This window comes from Chiloscyllium plagiosum, unplaced genomic scaffold (genome assembly GCF_004010195.1).
Source record: "Chiloscyllium plagiosum isolate BGI_BamShark_2017 unplaced genomic scaffold, ASM401019v2 scaf_8236, whole genome shotgun sequence".
NCBI lineage: Eukaryota > Metazoa > Chordata > Chondrichthyes > Orectolobiformes > Hemiscylliidae > Chiloscyllium > Chiloscyllium plagiosum.
Window position 1 is genome coordinate 4,408 of NW_025209188.1, and position 11,611 is coordinate 16,018.

General features: G+C 47.1%; 1 protein-coding gene across 1 annotated transcript in view; it reads right to left on the reverse strand.

Annotated features, from left to right (window-relative positions):
- Nucleotides 1-11,392, reverse strand: part of LOC122546768 (shootin-1-like) — a 13,682-nt gene extending 2,290 nt beyond the window's left edge. The window contains exons 1-4 of the mRNA XM_043685405.1: nt 11,334-11,392; nt 9,375-9,475; nt 2,932-2,994; nt 2,319-2,460 (exon numbers count right to left, since the gene is read on the reverse strand). Of these exons, the coding sequence (XP_043541340.1) occupies nt 2,319-2,460; nt 2,932-2,994; nt 9,375-9,431 (262 nt within the window). The 5' untranslated portion in view covers nt 9,432-9,475; nt 11,334-11,392. The remainder of the gene's footprint in view (nt 1-2,318; nt 2,461-2,931; nt 2,995-9,374; nt 9,476-11,333) is intronic.
- Between the last annotated feature and the right edge of the window lie 219 nt (nt 11,393-11,611).

The window sequence follows — 11,611 nt, forward strand, 5'->3', positions numbered from 1 at the left end:
CTCCCCACCCCCACCCTCCTCTCATTTATCTCTCCACCCTTCAGGCACTCTGCCTCTATTCCTGATGAAGGGCTTTTGCCCAAAACATCGATTTTCCTGCTCCTCGGATGCTGCCTGAACTGCTGTGCTTTTCCAGCACCACTCTAATCTAGACCCCACCTGAATAAAAACCATTTGCAACCATTTGTATTAATTTGCATTCCCTCTTATTTTACCTTCTTGCCCTTTATTGCTTTTCTCGTTATCCCCTGATGGTTTGTAAAGGCTTCCTGATCCTCTGGCTTCCTACTAACCTTCACCGCATTGTGTACTTTCCTCTTTTGTTTTTATGCTGTCTCTGACTTCCCTTGTCAGCCAGGTTATAGTCCAACAGGTTTAATTGGAAGCACACTAGCTTTCGGAGCGCTATAAATTCTGTGTCTTACAATTGTGTCCTCCACAACCACCTGATGAAGGAGCGGCGCTCCGAAAGCTAGTGCTTCCAGTTAAACCTGTTGGACTCTAACCTGGTGTTGTGTGACTTTTAACTTTGTACAACCCAGTCCAACACCGGCATCTCCAAATCATGTCAGCCATGGTTGTCTCATCCACCCCTTAGGGTGTGTTTCCTCTTCCTTGGGATGAATTTCTGCTGTGTCTCCCCGAATTGCCCCCAGAAATCCCTGCTCCACCATCTTCCTGGCTCGGCTTCTCTCCCAATCTCCGCTGGCCAGCTCTTCCATTATGTCTCAGTAAGGACCTTTATTAAATTGTAACACCATTACAACTGAGTTCAGCTTCTCCCTCTCTAACTGCTCCTGAGGCATTCCTTCACCTTAATCTCCCTAATCAAGTCTGCCTCATTAAGTCCCCACTGAGGAAAGGAAGAAAAGTCCTCTACTGGCAAAACCTGAGCAATGAGGTGAAGGTGTGGGATTAAGCGCTGTGCTTGTAATGAGTACCAATCCAAGCAGGCGAGATAGTTGCTAATGACGACAATACTTGAATGAAGATATACACCTCATCCAGTCACTCCACAGCAAGAAGTCTCTTCCAATAGTGAAAAACAGCCACTAAAGTAGTGACAGGAGTTACTAAATCAAGGTGCAGTGTGAAAAAGCTGAAAACGTGTTGCTGGAAAAGCGCAGCAGGTCAGGCAGCATCCGAGGAGCAGGAGAATCAACGTTTCGGGCATGAGCCCTTCTTCAGGAATCATGCCCGAAACCTCGATTCTCCTGCCCCTTGGATGCTGCCTGACCTGCTGCGCTTTTCCAGCAACACATTATCAGCTCTGATCTCCAGCATCTGCAGGCCTCACTTTCTCCTCGCAGTGTGAAAAAGCCAAATTTCACTAAATCTTCGCCAGAGCTAAAAACCAGTCAAGAGTGCAAACATTCCACTTTCTCAGCAGTCAACCCAAATGGCAACAATGGGACCGAAACAGAGCCGTTTTCACCTCAATTGTACATGGTAAATGTGAATGACCAGATATATTGTCACAACTGTAAACATTTACACACTCAGAGGAATGGTGACTTCACTGCACCTAGCTGATTAAGATGTGAATTCACTATCTGCACTGAGACTACAGCCATTATCTGTCACAAAGATCCACTGGTTCCCAACAACAGAAACAACTCAGCAACAACTGTTACCACAGCAACACAACTCATTGTGGAATGACACTCTGGAGAAGAAACATCAGCCTGGTAATAAGTAGGTGTATCAGGCAGTGTCCAAGGAGCAGGAGAATCATCAGGAAGGGCTTTTGCCTGAAACGTCGATTCTCCTGCTCCTCGGATGCTGCCTGACCTGCTGTGCTTTTCCAGTGCCACACTCTCGGCTCTGATCTCCAGCATTTGCAGTCCTCATTTTCACCTAGTAATAAGTAGGTACCAGATAGCGAGCCAGATAGGTCTTCTACTGTTAGAAGACCTACATGTGTTAAATATGTGTGCGATGCATATGTGGAAACTGATGGAAGTGGGACTGGCCTGAACGAACACATTGTCTCATGAATGAATGATAATTCTTTTTGTTGACCATACTGAAAGGGTAACTGTGGTAACTTGTGTTTGCAAATTATAGAGGATGCACTCTCCTGAAGAAAAAGGGAAGGGTTTTGGAAAGAAATTTGTAAATAGTGTACCTGCTGGCTTGCTGCAGTTTTTTTGCTGTGTACATCTGCTGTAACTTACTTTCAATTTAACTTGTTGCATCATCAAATACATAACTTGAACTTGTCTCCCCACTGCACATCTCTCTGTTTCTCCCCCTGCTCCGGCTCTCCCTCCCTTCCCAGTTCACTATTCCTTCCACCTGGTCTCTGTAACCCATACCTGGATTTTCCATGTCTCTTTTTCCGGAATCTTTTTTGGCATCTGTTACCTTCCTCCTCCTCAGCAGGACAGCTTCCAGCTCACTCTGTTTCTTCTCGCTTTTCCAACTGGGTTGCCGGACCTTTCTGTTTGTCATTGAATCCTTCAAATGGGATTTACACTTGGGTTATCCACACGAGCAAAGCATGCCCTATCGTCATGACGAATGAGAATACTGCCACTCAGCAACATCAGTTCCCATCCTTCCCCAGAATTGAACATTAGTACCCGTCCTTTCAGGTTTCTATTTCTTCCTCAGGACTGAAAAGGCTCTGAGCAATGTTACAAATGGCCTCCCATGTGACTCCTCGTCCTTCTCTACCTGTTCACAGCCTTTGACCACTCCATTCTCCTCCAACCTCTTTCCAGCTTCGGGGGACAACATTCGGACTAAGTCAGTGGGAGTTTCCCAGTTCCCAGTCTAGACTGAGTGATTTAACATTCCTCAGGTCCAGGCTCCCTTCCTACCAAAGCTCCGGACCCCTTTCCCTGAGACCTGGACGCTGCCAGTCAGCGTTGATGTTGCCTGAGCTTTAACCTATGACCTGCTGTCAGGGGCAGGTTCCTTACCTACCAGTATCCCTTTCAGTGCGTGTACTGCACTGCCTTCATCCCCACTGGGTTTCGGATCCAGGAGCTGTGGAGAGGAACATGCAGTTAAATTTTAATATTCCTTCTCGGGACATGGGTGTTGCTGTCATCCATTACCCAGGCTCCCTGAGAAGATACATGAAACCTCAGAGGGCTGTTAAGGATCAGTGACTGTGGGTCTGAATTCATGTGTTGGCCAGACGAGGTAAAAACAACACAGCAGGTTTCCCTCCCTAAAGGATATTGTTGCATTGGATGGGTTTTTACAGCAGTTTCTGATACTATTTTTGTCAAGTCATTTTGTTTTAACCAGTTTGTTATCAAGCAATTTGAAATTCTGTGCCGATTGTGTTTGAGACTTGCACTCTCACCACTTAGTCAGAAGGTTCACACAGAGGGTCTTCGAGTCCCTACAGTGTGGAAACAGGCCCTTCGGCCCAACACATCCACACTGACCCTCCGAAGAGAATCCCAACCAGACCCAATCCCCATTACTCTACATTTTCCCTGACTAATGCACCTAAGCTACACATCCCTAGCACTGTAGACAATTTAGCATGGCCAATTCACCAGGCCTGCACATCTTTGGACTGCAGGAGGAAACCGGAGTTCCCGGAGGAAACCCACGCAGACACAGGGAGAATGTGCAAACTCCACACAGACAGTCACCCAAGGCTGGAATTGAACCCGGGTCTCTGGTACTGTGAGGCAGCAATGCTAATCACTGTACCACCGTGCCGCCCTGTGATGCATGTTGTGGAATGAGCTGCCAGAGGATGTGGTGGAGGCTGGTACAATTGCAACATTTAAGAGGCATTTGGATGGGTATATGAATATGAAGGGTTTGGAGGGATATGAACCGGGTGCTGGCAGGTGGGACTAGATTGGGTTGGGATATCTGGTCGGCATGGATGGGTTGGACTGAAGGGACTGTTTCTATGCTGTACATCTCTATGACTCCATGTCTCTAAGAAGACTAATGGAATGCTGGCCTTCATATCTAAAGAACCGCAGCATAGCAATGCAGATGTTATACTGCAGTTGTACAAAACCCTAGGGAGACCCAACTTAGAGTACTGTGAGCAGACCTCAGCATCACACCTTAGGAAGGGTGGCTTTGGAGGGAGTTCAATGCAGGTTTACGAGAATGTTACCTGGACATCAGGGTTCAGTTGTGGACAGAGATTAGACAAATCAAGCCTTGATTCTCTAGAATTTAGAAGGTTCAGGGGATATCTAATCAAGGTCTTCAGGATATTAACAGGGAAGGTCAGGGTAGATAAAGATAAAACTATTTCCACTGGTTGAAGCTTCTCGGTCCAGGGGCATAGTCTGAGAATTAAAGCCAGGTCATTCAAGAGAGATGTTCGAAAATAATCTGATACGCAAAGAGTAGTAAGGTTTGGAACTCTCTTCCTCCAACAATGCTAATTCAGTTGGTTAAAGTTAAATGTGAGATTGACAAGTTTTTATTAAGTATGGGTAATCAAGGGATATGGCCCGAGGCAGGCATATGGAGTTAGGCCACAGATTGGTCATGATCCTATTGAATGGTAGAACAGACTCGAGGGGCTGAATGGCCTACTCCTGTTTCTATGATTCCACTTGTCCCATTGCAGGTCATCAGCTGCATGGTGTTGTTTGGGAGCTTCCTGTGCACATACTGGCAGCTGCTTTGCCTCCATTTTAACAGTGAGTGCATGTCATGGAATGCATAATTTCGAGCTTAGATGAAAAGACAGAGCCGCACTTAACATAGAACATTACAGCGCAGTACAGGCCCTTCGGCCCTTGATGTTGCGCCGCCCTGTCATACCAATCTGAAGCCCATCCCACCTACACTATTCAATGTATGTCTATATGCTTGTCCAATGACGACTTAAATGTACTTAAACTTGGCAAATCTACTACCGTTGCAGGCAAAGCATTCCATACCCTTACTACTCTCTGAGTAAAGAAACTACTTCTGACATCTGTCCTATATCTATCACCCCTCAATTTAAAGCTATGCCCTCTCGTGCTCGCCGTCCCCATACTTGGAAAAAGGCTCTCCCTGTCCACCCTATCTAACCCTCTGATTATCTTGTATGTCTCTATTAAGTCACCTCTCAACTTCTTCTGTCTAACGAAAACAGCCTCAACTCCCTCAGCCTTTCCTCGTAAGACCTCCCCTCCATACCAGGCAACATCCTAGTAAATCTCCTCTGCACCCTTTCCAAAGCTTCCACATCCTTCTTATAATGCAGTGACCAGAACTGTACACAATACTCCAAGTGCGGCTGCACCAGAGTTTTGTACAGCTGCAGCATAACCTCATGGTTCTGGAACTCGATCCATCTGTTAATAAAAGCTAAAACACTGTATGCCTTCTTAACAACCCTGTCAACCTGGGTGGCAACTTTCAAGGATCTGTGTACCTGGACACCAAGATCTCTCTGCTCATCTACACGACCAAGAATCCTACCATGAGCCAACTACTTTGCATTCCAGTTACTCCAACCAAAGTAAATCACCTCACACTTGTCCACATTAAACTCCATTTGCCACCTCTCAGCCCAGCTCTGCAGCCTATCTATGTCTCTCTGTAACCTACAACATCCATCGTCACTATCCACAACTCCACCAACCTTAGTGTCGTCCGCAAATTTACCAACCCACCCGTCTACGCCCTCCTCCTGGTCGTTTATAAAAATGATGAACAGCAGTGGACCCAACACCGACCCTTGCGGTTCACCACTAGTAACTGGACTCCAGGATGAACATTTCCCATCAACCACCACCCTCTGCCTTCTTTCAGCAAACCAATTACTGAGCCAAACTGCTATATCTCCCACAATCCCATTCCTCCGCATTTTGTACAATAGCCTACTGTGGGGAATTTTATCGAATGCCTTGCTGAAATCCATATGCACCACATCAACTGGTTTACTCTCATCTCCCTGTTTGGTCACCTTCTCAAAGAACTCAATAAGGTTTATGAGGCACGGCCTACCCTTCTGTGCTGACTGTGCTGACTATCCCTAATCAAATTATTCTTTTTTAGATGATTATAAATCCTACCTCTTATAGCCTTTACCAACACTTTACCAAAAACTGAAGTGAGACTCACTGGTCTATAATTACCAGGGTTATCTTGAACAGGGGAACCACATTTGCTAACCTCCAGTCTTCTGGCACTATTCCTGTAGACAATGACGATTTAAAGATTAATGCCAAAGGCTCGGCAATCTCCTCCCTGGCTTCCCAGAGGATCCTAGGATAAATCCCATCCGGCCCAGGGGACTTATCTATTTCCACACTCTGCAGGATTTCTAATACCTCTTCCTTGTGAACCTCAATCCCACCCAGTCTAGTAACCTGTATCTCAGTATTGTCCTCGACAACATTGTCATTTTCTAGAGTGACGAAAAATATTCATTTAGTGCTTCCCCAATCTCCTCGCACTCCCCACACAACTTCCCACTACTATCCTTGATTGGCCCTAATCTTATTCTCGTCATTCTTTAATTCCTTAAATGCCTATAGAAAGCCTTAGGGTTTACCCTGATCCTATCCACCAACAACTTCTCATGTCTCCTCCTGGCTCTTCTGAGCTCTCTCTTTAGGTCTTTCCTGGCTACCTTGTAACCCTTAAGCGCCCGAACTGAGCCTTCACATTTCATGTTAACCTAGTTAAAAATCACACAACACCAGGTTATAGTCCAACAGGTTTAATTGGAAGCACACTAGCTTTCGGAGCGACGCTCCTTCATCAGGTGATAGTGATAGGGTCGCTCCGAAAGCTAGTGTGCTTCCAATTAAACCTGTTGGACTATAACCTGGTGTTGTGTGATTTTTAACTTTGTACACCCCAGTCCAACACCGGCATCTCCAAATCATCCTAACATAAGCCTTCTTCTTCCTCTTGACCAGAGATTCCACTTCCTTCGTAAACCACGGTTCCCGCGCTCTACAACTTCCTCCCTGCCTGACAGGTACATACTTATTTAGGAACACGCAGGAGCTTTTCCTTGAATAAGCTCCACATTTCTAATGTGCCCATCCCCTGCAGTTTCCTTCCCCATCCTATGCTTCCTAAATCTTGCCTAATCGCATCGTAATTGCCTTTCCCCCAGCTGTAACTCTTGCCCAGTGGTATACACCTATCCCTTTCCATCACTAAAGTAAACATAACAGAATTGTGATCACTATCACCAAAGTGCTCACCTACTTCCAAGTCTAACACCTGGCCGGGCTCATTACCCAGTACCAAATCTAATGTGGCTTCGCCCCTTGCTGGCCTGTCTACATACTGTGTCAGGAAGCCCTCCTGCACACACTGGACAAAAACTGACCCATGTATAGTACTTGTACTATAGTGTTTCCAGTCAATATTTGGAAAGTTGAAGTCCCCCATGACAACTACCCTGTCTCTCTCACTCCTATCGAGAATCATCTTTGCTATCCTTTCCTCTACATCTCTGGAACTATTTGGAGGCTGAGAGAAAACTCCCAACAGGGTAACCTCTCCTTTACTGTTTCTAACCTCAGCCCATACTACCAAACATCCTTTCTACAATTGTAATACTGTCCTTGACCAACAATGCCACACCTCCCCCTCTTTTACCATCTTCTCTGTTTTACAGAAACACTTGCTGCTGATGGAGAAATGGTTATGACAGCAAGCTGTGAGGAGGACACAAAGACATTGTGAAGGTATAAACATAGGCTGAGGGAGTGGGCAGGAATCGGCAGGTGGAGTAAAATGTTGGAAAATGTGGGGCTGGAAGAATACAAGACCAGAAGATTATTTAATTGGAGAGAAAATGCAGAATGCTGTGGTACAATGGAATCCGGGTGTCCTAGTACATAAATCACCAACTGCTAGCATATAGGTACAGCAAGTGATTGGGAGGGCAAATGGAACCCCCTCGGGCGACTGTCTGTGTGGAGTTTGCACGTTCTCCCCGTGTCTGCGTGGGTTTCCTCCGGGTGCTCCGGTTTCCTCCCACAGTCCAAAGATGTGCAGGTTAGGGTGGATTAGCCATGCTGAATTGTCCCGTAGTGTCCAGGGATGTGCTGGCTAAGTCATGGGAAATGTGGGGTTACAGGGGTCGGGTAAGTGGGTGGGACAATCTTCGGAGGGTCAGTGTGGACTCAGTGGGCTGAATGGCTTGCTTACAGATTGCAGAGATCCTGTAAAAGCAGGATTCTGTGGAATGTTGGCCTTTATTGCCACACTTGAGAATAAAAATTGGGAAATCTTGCAGGGCATTGGTCAGACTGCTGTGACCAAGTTGCTGTGTACAGTGCTGATGTCCTTTTCGACAGAGTGATACATTTACCTTGGAAGCAGTTGATAGAAGTTTCCAGGGATGAAGGGGTTGTCTTAAGAGGAGTAGTTGAGCAGGCTGAACCTGTAATCATTAGGGTTTAGGAGGGTGGAAGCAGACCTTTGGGTAATAGGTAGACCCACGATGCCAGCAGAAAGTGAGGACTGCAGATGCTGGAGAGTCAGAGTCGAAAAGTGTGGTGCTGGAAAAGCACCCACAATGCCCTTGGTGAGGGAATTCCAGGATTCTGACCCAGCGATACTGAAGGAACAACAATATATTTCCAAGCCAGGATGGTGACTGGCTTGGAGGGGAATTTCAATCAGGAGTTCACTATAAAGGATACAAGTTACTTCCCAGAACAGCAATAAGGGAAATCAGGAAGGGATGAAACAAAACCCCAATCACCAGGGAAGTGGTGCTGAGTGAATTGTTGGAGCTGTGCGCTGACAAGAGCCAGAATCCTAATGGGCTACAATCCCACCCTCTTAAAGCAAGGGTCTGGTGAGTTTGTTGATATGTTGGTTTCATTTCTCCAAACTTCCCCAGATTCAGGCAAAGTTCCGCTAGTTTGGAAAATCGCGAATGTAACTCATGTACCAGGGTGCTGCCTGGTTCTGAGGGTATTAGCCTCGAGGAGAGATTGGACAAACTCTATCTTGTTTAGAAGGATGAGGGGCGGCCTGATAGGTGTTTACAAAATTATGAGAGGCATGGATAGAATGGATCGTCTTTGTCCCAGGGTGGAAATTACTCGGGGATGTAGGTTTAAAGTAAAAGGGGTAAGTTTAAGGAAGATGTGAGAGGCAGGTTTTGTTTTACACAGAGGGTGGTAAGTGCTTGGAATGTGTTAGAAGCAGATACACTCGCAACAGTTAAGGGGCATTTTGACAGGCAGGGAATAGAGGGGTATGGACAGTGTGGAAGTGAATGGTTTAGAAAAGCATCACATGTTCGCACAGTCTTGATGGGTGTTGTTTGGTATTTGTTTTGTGTTCTCCAAGACGTTCAGTTTGTGGGGTTATGGCGAGGGTTGGCACATGGGGGCTAATTTCAAAGAGGCCTGAATAAACATGGCCGTACGATTCACGGCTTCAACTTTGCGCTATCGTACCTCCAGCTTCCTTTTGGTGGGTTTCAGGACAACGCCACGTTTAATCCTGTCCATCATCTCATTGACAGCTTTCACCTTGAGATCATTGAGATTGACTGAGTCTAGAAAGAGTGAGAAGAGACCAGGGTAATGCTTTGACTTATCAGAGTCACCCTGATTGAAATTTTAAACCATGTGTGGATGTTAAGTGTCGATCTGAATAACTGGCGCACTCTCAGTGGAAGCACATCTACCAATCAGCACACTCCTCTCATGATATAAGTGTTGGCTTTCTTATAAATTGTGCCGATGCTAAGCTCTGACAAAACACACCTTTCATCAGCACTACTGAAGGGACAAGATTTGGGCACGTTGGTGAATTAATGGCTGAACGTGGGTTGTATTATATCGACCCAAGATATTCCGTGAATTTAAATAGCGCTTATCAAGACCCTAGGTTGTCCCACTGCTTTTCCAGCTCCTGAGTGTTTGTGAGCAGGAGTCATCATTGTGCTGCAGGTAACATGGCAGCTAAAGTGTGCACAGCAAGATCCCACAAATGACAAAGCCCTAATGGGCCAGATCACCTGTTTTCCTTTTAGCATGAGCCAGGACACCAAGGATAATGTCCCTGTTCTTCCTTGGAATGATGTCAAGGAATATTTAACGCTTGCCTCAGGGGGTACATGGAGACTCAGATTAATGTCTCATTCCAAGGTGGTGCCTCTAACAGTGCAGCACACCTTCAGTACTGGCCCAGAGTGTCAGCAAGGGCTGGGAGGCTGGAGATTCTGCAGTGGGACCTTGTGTGTTGTACAGGTTTAGACTGTGAGTTGTGACAGGAACCCCCATGCCAGGCCAACCTCCCCACCCCACCTCTACCATGTTCCCGGAAAATCCCATGGACCGGGTCACCTGCCCCGAGGATCTCCTGATGAGATTTGATGCTGTAATCTGTTTCGTGAAGCACTTGATCATGGATGGCTCAATGTTCTTTCTCTTTACCATGTGCCCTGTCACAGATAGCCAAGCGATAGCCCGGTCACTGGTTAGAGGGAGTTCTTTATGCCCAGCTTCCTGTCTGGGTGTTCCTGAACAGCGTGGGTCAGCGTTTGGAATGACCCCTAACTGCAGCCTGGATGGACTTGGTGAGCTCACTGATGTTGGGTGGTCTTGACCAATCCAGAAAGGGTTGAGAAGAGCTCAGGGTTGCCACAGGAGATCAGAGCCAGGCACATGGGCAGTGGGGTCCACAGTGGCTTCTCAACGCATTGACCCTCCTGGGGGGGATATCCTGGGGACCAGGAGAGCCAGGTCCATCAATATAGCCCTTGACGATTGTTGAGTCGAGTTGCAGTTGGGGATATTTGGAGCAGGGAGATTGGAATCGCGCTGGGGTGTAGTTGACAGCATCAGAGAGCCTTACAGCATTGACCTGTGACCCCATGAGGTATTTTGGACCATTTACTGAGGAGGCAGATGCGGGTCTTTGTTCGTTGTTTGACTGTTTGCATGTGCATGATCATTCTGTTAACGGCGACAGTGAGATGACAGGGTGGGAACGATCTCTCAGTTTTTGGCCAAGGTTCCATTCAAGGTGGCTAGATAAACGCAGATTGTTGTTCTGTACCTGAGACTTCTTGCTGCCGCAGATATGGCCTGGAATGGCTGGTAGGTGTTGAGGTTCTTAGTTAGATGCCTCCATATTTCCCATGGTTTGACCGAGCGATACTCAATCCAAACTCAGGCCCCACGGATTATTGTTCCAGGATCAATGAGAATCCAGAGAGCACACCCTGACATCCCCCTCCTCCCTCAAGATCAATAGGGTCCCCGATCCATTGCGTTCATCATCCAGATGATAAAATGCCCACCAAGTTGTATTGGGGGGATCTGCATCCAACCCGCAACCCCACCCACCCCACCCACCCCTGCCAAACCCGGGGAATTACCTGCCTCGGTGACATTGGATTCACTGACCTTGGTTATACGGCCCATCCCCTGCTCGATTCTTTTGCCTTCTCTTCAATAACTCGGCCAAGGGGCTGTGGGGTGGGGGGTGGGGAAGGGGGAGAGACACTCTCATCAGGAGGACAGACACATCACCAAAAAACCCAGCCAACGGCAGCCTCCCCTGAGGAACAAAACTGGAGCAGGAGGCAGGCCGAGGGTAGGCAACATCACCATGAGGAAGGTCAAAGGTCACCTCCCACAACCCGGGAAACAGTGGGGAGGAGCGGGAGGGTGGGAAGAAGCGA